Here is a 7,821-nt window from a genome sequence, read left to right on the forward strand (position 1 = left end):
AGGTGTCTTCCAGAAACTGGCAGTAGGACTGGGAGTTGAGCTTTACTCCATCCTCAACCCGAAAAGGCCCCACAAGCTCATCTTTGATGATACCAGCCCAAACCAGTACTCCACCTCCACCTTGCTGGCATCTGAGTCGGACTGGAGCTCTCTGCCCTTTACCAATCCAGCCACGGGCCCATCCATCTGGCCCATCAAGACTTACTCTCATTTCATCAGTCCATAAAACCTTAGAAAAATCAGTCTTGAGATATTTCTTGGCCCAGTCTTGACGTTTCAGCTTGTGTGTCTTGTTCAGTGGTGGTCGTCTTTCAGCCTTTCTTACCTTGGCCATGTCTCTCAGTATTGCACACCTTGTGCTTTTGGGCACTCCAGTGATGTTGCAGCTCTGAAATATGGCCAAACTGGTGGCAAGTGGCATCTTGGCAGCTGCACGCTTGACTTTTCTCAGTTCATGGGCAGTTATTTTGCGCCTTGGTTTTTCCACACGCTTCTTGCGACCCTGTTGACTATTTTGAATGAAACGCTTGATTGTTCGATGATCACGCTTCAGAAGCTTTGCAATTTTAAGAGTGCTGCATCCCTCTGCAAGATATCTCACTATTTTTGACTTTTCTGAGCCTGTCAAGTCCTTCTTTTGACCCATTTTGCCAAAGGAAAGGAAGTTGCCTAATAATTATGCACACCTAATATAGGGTGTTGATGTCATTAGACCACACCCCTTCTCATTACAGAGATGCACATCACCTAATATGCTTAATTGGTAGTAGGCTTTCGAGCCTATACAGCTTGGAGTAAGACAACATGCATAAAGAGGATGATGTGGTCAAAATACTAATTTGCCTAATAATTCTGCACGCAGTGTACATAACAAACAAGTGTGAAACAACTGAAAATATGTCATATTCTAGGTTCTTCAAAGTACCACCTTTTGCTTTGATTACTGCTTTGCACACTCTTGGCATTCTCTTGATGAGCTTCAAGAGGTAGTCACCTGAAATGGTCTTCCAACAGTCTTGAAGGAGTTCCCAGAGATGCTTAGCACTTGTTGGCCCTTTTGCCTTAACTCTGCGGTCCAGCTCACCTCAAACCATCTCGATTGGGTTCAGGACCGGTGACTGTGGAGGCCAGGTCATCTGGCGCAGCACCCCATCACTCTCCTTCATGGTCAAATAGCCCTTACTTTCAAAGTTTTCCCAATTTTTCGGCTGACTGACTGACCTTCATTTCTTAAAGTAATGATGGCCACTAGTTTTTCTTTACTTAGCTGCTTTTTTCTTGCCATAATACAAATTCTAACAGTCTATTCAGTAGGACTATCAGCTGTGTATCCACCTGACTTCTCCTCAATGCAACTGATGGTCCCAACCCCATTTCTAAGGCAAGAAATCCCACTTATTAAACCTGACAGGGCACACCTGTAAAGTGAAAACCATTTCAGGGGACTACCTCTTGAAGCTCATCAAGAGAATGCCAAGAGTGTGCAAAGCAGTAATCAAAGCAAAAGGTGGCTACTTTGAAGAACCTAGAACAGTGATGGTGAGCCTTTTTAAGACCGAGTGCCCAAACTGTAACCCAAAACCCACTTATTTATCGTAAAGTGCCAACACGGCAATTTACCCTGAATACAACAGTCCAATATAGTATATCTTCCATGTACTTTATCATTTAGCTATAATAGCCTGCCTATATTCAATGTGCTGCCTGTGCTGTTCATAGTGTGCCCTGCACTGATGAATGGCAGGAAAAGTCTAAGGCATATTGGTACACCATAGACTTTTTCCATGGTGTGGGTGCCCACAGAGAGGGCTCTGAGTGCCACCTCTGGCACCCGTGCCATAGGTTTGCCAACACTGACCTAGAATATGACATTTTCAGTTGTTTCACACTTGTTTGTTATGTATATAATTCCACATGCGTTAATTCATAGTTTTTTAATGCCTTCAGTGTGAACCTACAATTTTCATAGTCATGAAAATAAAGAAAACTCTTTGAATGAGAAGGTGTGTCCAAACTTTTGGTCTGTACTGTATGCCTTTATCATGTCCCATGCCATGGGTCCAGATGCAGACCCTATGTTGTGAATTAAAAAGTCTACAACGGCACTAGAAATTGCAGTACCTGTGTCCACTAGATAGAGCCAAAACGGGTTCAGACGCCATATGGGCCTTGGACCTTGTCCCAAATTCTCTAGGCGCAGTTGTATCAGAACTGGGGACTTGTCAGAGATGCTGCAGGGAAAGTAGGTGACATCTTGAGTTATAGCCATTAAGGATAGAGACCCAATCACCAGGTCTATTCTGGACAGTGAGTTATGTGAGGAGGAGTAGCACGAGTAATGCTGCTCCCCCTGGTGCATAACACTCCATAGGTCACATAAATCAAACTCCGACAGCAACCTAGCCAATGAGGTGGGGGAGGTACCAGGGTCATGGACAGCTGAATCAAACTTATCTAGGAACCTATCCAAATACATGTTAAAGTCTCCCACCAACAGAATAAGTACATTAGGAAATTTAACTGTGAATGTTAGAATCTCAGAATCAGAATATCACTAGAATACAGCGGGGGAACGTATACCGCTACCAATATCAGGTTAAAGTGGAGTAGGGAGCATTCAACACATACAAACCATCCCTCATTATCAATAATAATAATAAAATGTATTGTAATGTAATGTATGACAAGAGTGTGTAAGTGATTGAATATTGGGAACAAAGGAAAGATCAGAGTCAAATGTGGCCCCAAGACAGCGGACATGTTGTACAGGAGTTTTGATAGTGCTGCAGACCGAAATTGAAATATCAAGTTTAGGTGAGTTAGTAGATGGGGAAAGGCAAGAAGTTCAGTTTTTGAGAGGTTCAGTTTTAGATACAGAGAGGACATGATGTTAGAGACAGCTGCCAGACAAGTACTGGTGTTTTGGAGTAAAGCAGGGGTGATGTCAGGGGATAAAGTGTATAGTTGGGTGTCGTCAGCATACAGATGGTATCGAAAGCCAAATCTACTGATAGTCTATCCTATGGGGGCTGTATAGAGGGAGAAGAGTAGAGGACCTAGTACTGAGCCCTAAGGAACGCCGACATCACGAGGAAGAGGAGAAAAAGAAGAGCCAGTGAATGATACACTAAAGGAGCGGCCAGAAAGATAGGAAGAGAACCAAGAGAGAGCAGTGTCCTTAAGGCCAATTGAGTGGAGCATGGTGAGGAGTTTATAGTATATGGCAGGGGTGTCAAACTCAAATACACAGTGGGCCAAAATGTAAAACTTGAACAAAGTCGCGGGCCAGCATTGAACAATTGAACCTTTTAACATGGACCCAAACAAGATTTGCTTTAACATTGAATATGGAACAAGCATATTCATTTATTAAATAAGATTTAAATAATAATAAATAATAATAATTTTTTAAATAAAATAACAATAATAAAATCAATCAACCATTCAAGCCCATGTCTTGGAGTAGCAAGAAAAAGTGCATAAAGAAAACATTAATTATTGCTCAGTTTGCTGCACACTGATCTAATCTGATGTGCCCAAGCCAGATACCTGGCATCTCTTCTTGGATGATAGTTCATCAATGTCTGGGCTCAGGCTTTGAGCTGAGGAAATCCTCAGTATCGAGCGAAGGTGTTCATCAGTCAGACGTCTCCTGTGAGATGTTTTGGTCATCTTCATCGAGGAGAAAAGTTGCTCACATAGATAAGTGCTGCCGAACATGGAGAGCATCTGAGCAGCTTGGGTGCGGAGCTGAGGCATTGTGTCAGGGATGAACTGTGGAAACTGTGCGGCGCCCACAGCATCATACTTTGACTTCAGCGTGTCATTACACTGGAGTTCAATTAGCTCCATTTGGAGGTTGGTTGGTGCGTTTTCCACATTAACTGCGAAGGGATTACTGAGCAGTTCAAACCTACATTTCTGGACATCAAAGTCGGCAAATCGCCGGCTAAACTCAGCGCCGAGTACACTGAGTTTTTCAGCAAACTGTGCGCATGGGAATAAGTTGGTAAAGAACTGCGTTTTCATGGTTTGGCAGCAGGGAAAATGGCCAAGGTTTCCTTGCAGCATCTGATTCTCCCACAGGCACAGTTTAGTTTTAAAAGCCCTCAATGCAGCGTACATGTCTGTGATGATGCGCCCGCGCCCCTGAAGCTGCAGGTTCAGCGCATCGAGATGGCTCGAGATGTCACACAGAAAGGCCACCTCACACAGAAACTTTTTCTCCCGAAGCTCTGCTGTGTCCTTCCCTTTGCTTTCCAGAAACTGACATATTTCCTCATGCCGCTCAAAACATCTATTCAGTACTTTTCCTCGGCTTAACCATCTCACCTCTGTGTGATACGGCACGTCTGAATACGCCGAACCACACCAAACTGGCGGTGATTCAGACCTTTGGCTCTTATAAAGTTAACTACTTGTGTTACTGTGGTCATAACATGTTCCATCTTTAGGGCTTTGCCACACAGTGATTCCTGATGTATGATGCAGTGATAAACAGTTAGTTCACCTGCACAGTTCTCTTCCTGCATCTTCTCCCGGACCCTGCCCACCAGTCCACTTGTTTTACCGCACATCGCTGGCACACCATCTGTCGTTAATCCCACAAGTTTATCCCACGACCGCTTTATTTCAGTTACGCATTTGGAAACCTCCTCAAAGATTTCCTTTCCTGTGGTTGTGCCATGCATTGATTTGAATCCCAATAGCTCCTCCGTAACACACATAGTCCACTCCACGGATGAAGACTGACAGCTGAGCAGTATCAGATGCGTCGCTGCTCTCATCCACAGCAAGGGAGAATGCAACAAAATCTTTTCCCTTTTCCAAAAGCTGGTCATTCAGATTGGTGGCAAGATCACATGTGCGATCAGCTACTGTGTTTCTGCTCAGGCTCACGTTTGAAAAGGCTTGCTTTTTCTCTGGGCATACGATGTCCCAAACTTTCAACATGCACTTTTTCACAAACTCTCCCTCATTAAAGGGCCGGGCTGATTTTGCGATCTCTACTGCTACAATATAACTAGCTTTTACAGCAGCCTCACTTTGTGATGTGGCTTTTTTGAACATATTCTGTTGTGAAACCAAACTTCTTTTCATCTCCTCCACTTTCTGGCTCTTTTGAGTCATGTCCAGGTCCTTGTACTTGTCATGGTGTTTTGTTTCATAGTGTCGTCGAATGTTGTACTCCTTAGTTATAGCCACGTTGACTCCACAAATCAGACAAACAGGTCTGTCTTTTACATATGTAAACAGATATTCTGTCTCCCACCTGTCCAGAAAGTTCCTGTTGTCTGCCTTTCTTTTTGCCATTTTTGGGAAGGGGTTCAACAGTGACAGTTGTAGCTTTAGATCGCTATGACTTCTGTCACACAGGAGAGGGCGTTTCTGGGACCTGTCCTTATTGACGCGCCAAAACATCAGCAAGGCATTATGGGATTTGTAGTATTACCGATGAATAAATGCGCTGTATAATACCGGCGGGCTAGCTCTAGTAGTCATTTGGTATAGCCTCGCGGGCCAAATATAATTACACTGCGGGCCAAATTTGGCCCGCCGGCCAGAGTTTGACACCTATGGTCTATGGTATCAAACACTGCAGAGAGATCCAGCAGAATCAATAGCGAATAGTCACCATTTCTTTTTGCTGTTAGGAGATCGTTAGACACTTTAGTAAGGTAAGTTTCTGTAGAGTGAAGAGGGCGAAAGGCAGATTGTAAGGGGTTAAGAAGAGAGTTTGCAGAGAGATAGCTTATTAAGCGAGAGTAGACAAGACAAGACGTTCAAGGAGTTTAGAGATGAAGGGGAGGTTAGAAACAGGTCGGTAGTTAACAGAACAGGTCGGGTCAAGAGATGGTTTCTTTAGTAGTGGGGTGATAATAGAGTGTTTGAAAGAGGAGGGAAAGATACCAGAAGAGAGAGGGAGGTTAAAAATTGTAGTTAGTTGAGTGATGACAACCGGGGGAAGGGACTAGAGGAGTTGTGATGGAATAGGATCACTGCTACAGGTTGTGGGTCGAGAAGAAGAGAGAAGCCTGGAGACTTCTTCCTCTGCTATAGGGTCAAAAGGAACTTTAGGGCTTAGGCTACTTTCACACTTGCGGCAGAGAGATCCGGCAAGCAGTTCCGTCGCCGGAACTGCCTGCCGGATCAGGCAAAATGTATGCTAACTGATGGCATTAGTAAGACTGATCAGGATCCTGATCAGTCTTAAAAATGCCTAATCAGTCGAAAAAATGCATTGAAATGCCGGATCCGTCTTTCCGGTGGCATCCGGCAAAAACGGATCCGGCATTTATTTTTTCACCTTTTTTTCAGTCTGCGCATGCGCATACCGGAAGGACGGATCCGGCATTCCGGTATTCTGAATGCCGGATCCGGCACTAATACATTCCTATGGGAAAAAATGCCTTATCAGGCATTCAGGCAAGTCTTCAGTTTTTTTAGCCGGAGATAAAACCGTAGCATGCTACGGTTTTCTCTTTTGCCTGATCAGTCAAAACGACTGAACTGAAGACATCCTGATGCAAACTGAACGGATTACTCTCCATTCAGAATGCATGGGGACATACCTGATCAGTTATTTTCCGGTATAGAGCCCCTGTGACGGAACTCTATGCCGGAAAAGAACAACGCAAGTGTGAAAGTAGCCTTAGAAGGGAATGAAAAGTGTCAAAGTGTCGTTTTGGGTTATTTGAGAGAGAGGAAATGAGAGAGGTGAAGTACTTCTGTTTGGCAATGTTGAGAGCCGAATTATATGTTTTGAGAATAAATTTATAATGGAGGAAGTCTGCTGATATTCACGATTTTCTCCTTAAGCGTTCTGCACATCTGGAGCAGCGCTGTAGAAAACGTGTTTGAGGTGTGTGCCAGGGTTGCCGTGTTCTGTGTCGAGAGTAACGGATTGATATTGGAGCAACTTCATCTAGGGTGGTTTTGAGGGTCTGGTTGGCAGCAAGTCTGGACAGGGGAGGGAAGTGATTGAGGTAAGAGCTAATTGTAGGGTGTTAATAAGTTGCTGGCAGTTAATGGTATGTAGGTTTCTGTAAGTGTGAAAAGTAGGATTACCATGAGAAAAGTGAGAGGTCTTTATGGTAAATGAAAGAAGATTGTGGTCAGAAAGTGGGAAGGATAAGTTACTAAAGTTTGACACTGAGCAATGACGGAAGAAGACTAGATCAAGTGTATTGCCCTGTTCATGTGTGGCAGAGGAAGCAAGTTGTGATAGGCCAAGAGAGGAGGTTAATGAAATAAAGTGAGCGGCTGATGGGGAGATGGGATCATCAATGGGGATATTAAAATAACCTATAATAAGAGTTGGTGATTCATAAGATAGGAAGTGAGGAAGCCAAGCTGCAAAGTGATCCAGAAATTGGTGGGCGGAGCCTGGGGGAAGATAGACAACTGCAACTCTCAGGGGGAATGTATGGAAGAGTCTAATGGTGTGAACCTCAATAAAGGTATCTTTAGCAACAAAGGGGAGAGCTCTATGTACCAGGATACTAGCTCCTCTTGCATGTGTGAAATAGGTAGTGTGAAACTCATGCGCCATCCACGCTTTATGAATCAGATGGGTTTAGTCGGGTGTAAGATGTGTTTCAGAAAGACAGAGGATTGCCGGCTGGTATGTTTGCAAAGCATAAAAGACAGCTTGTTGTTTAGAGGTCTGGCCTATTTTCCGCACATTCCAGATAATAATCTTAAGGGAACCCATCATCAAACCATCTCCAGAAAAGAACCAGCCCATTGATGTTCACCTCGAGAGAGCCATTGCACAGTCCAAAATAAAACATACATGATGTCTCGTTCCCCCCCCCCCCC

General features: G+C 44.1%; 1 protein-coding gene across 1 annotated transcript; it reads right to left on the reverse strand.

Annotated features, from left to right (window-relative positions):
- Positions 1–3,522: 3,522 nt before the first annotated feature.
- LOC121002545 (general transcription factor II-I repeat domain-containing protein 2-like) lies at positions 3,523–5,313 on the reverse strand. The gene is given in 3 exon segments (XM_040433989.1): positions 3,523–4,367; positions 4,370–4,728; positions 4,730–5,313. Coding segments are annotated over 3 exon segments (1,788 nt in total).
- Positions 5,314–7,821: the final 2,508 nt, after the last annotated feature.

The sequence above is a fragment of the Bufo bufo genome, chromosome 5 (genome assembly GCF_905171765.1).
Source record: "Bufo bufo chromosome 5, aBufBuf1.1, whole genome shotgun sequence".
Lineage (NCBI taxonomy): Eukaryota > Metazoa > Chordata > Amphibia > Anura > Bufonidae > Bufo > Bufo bufo.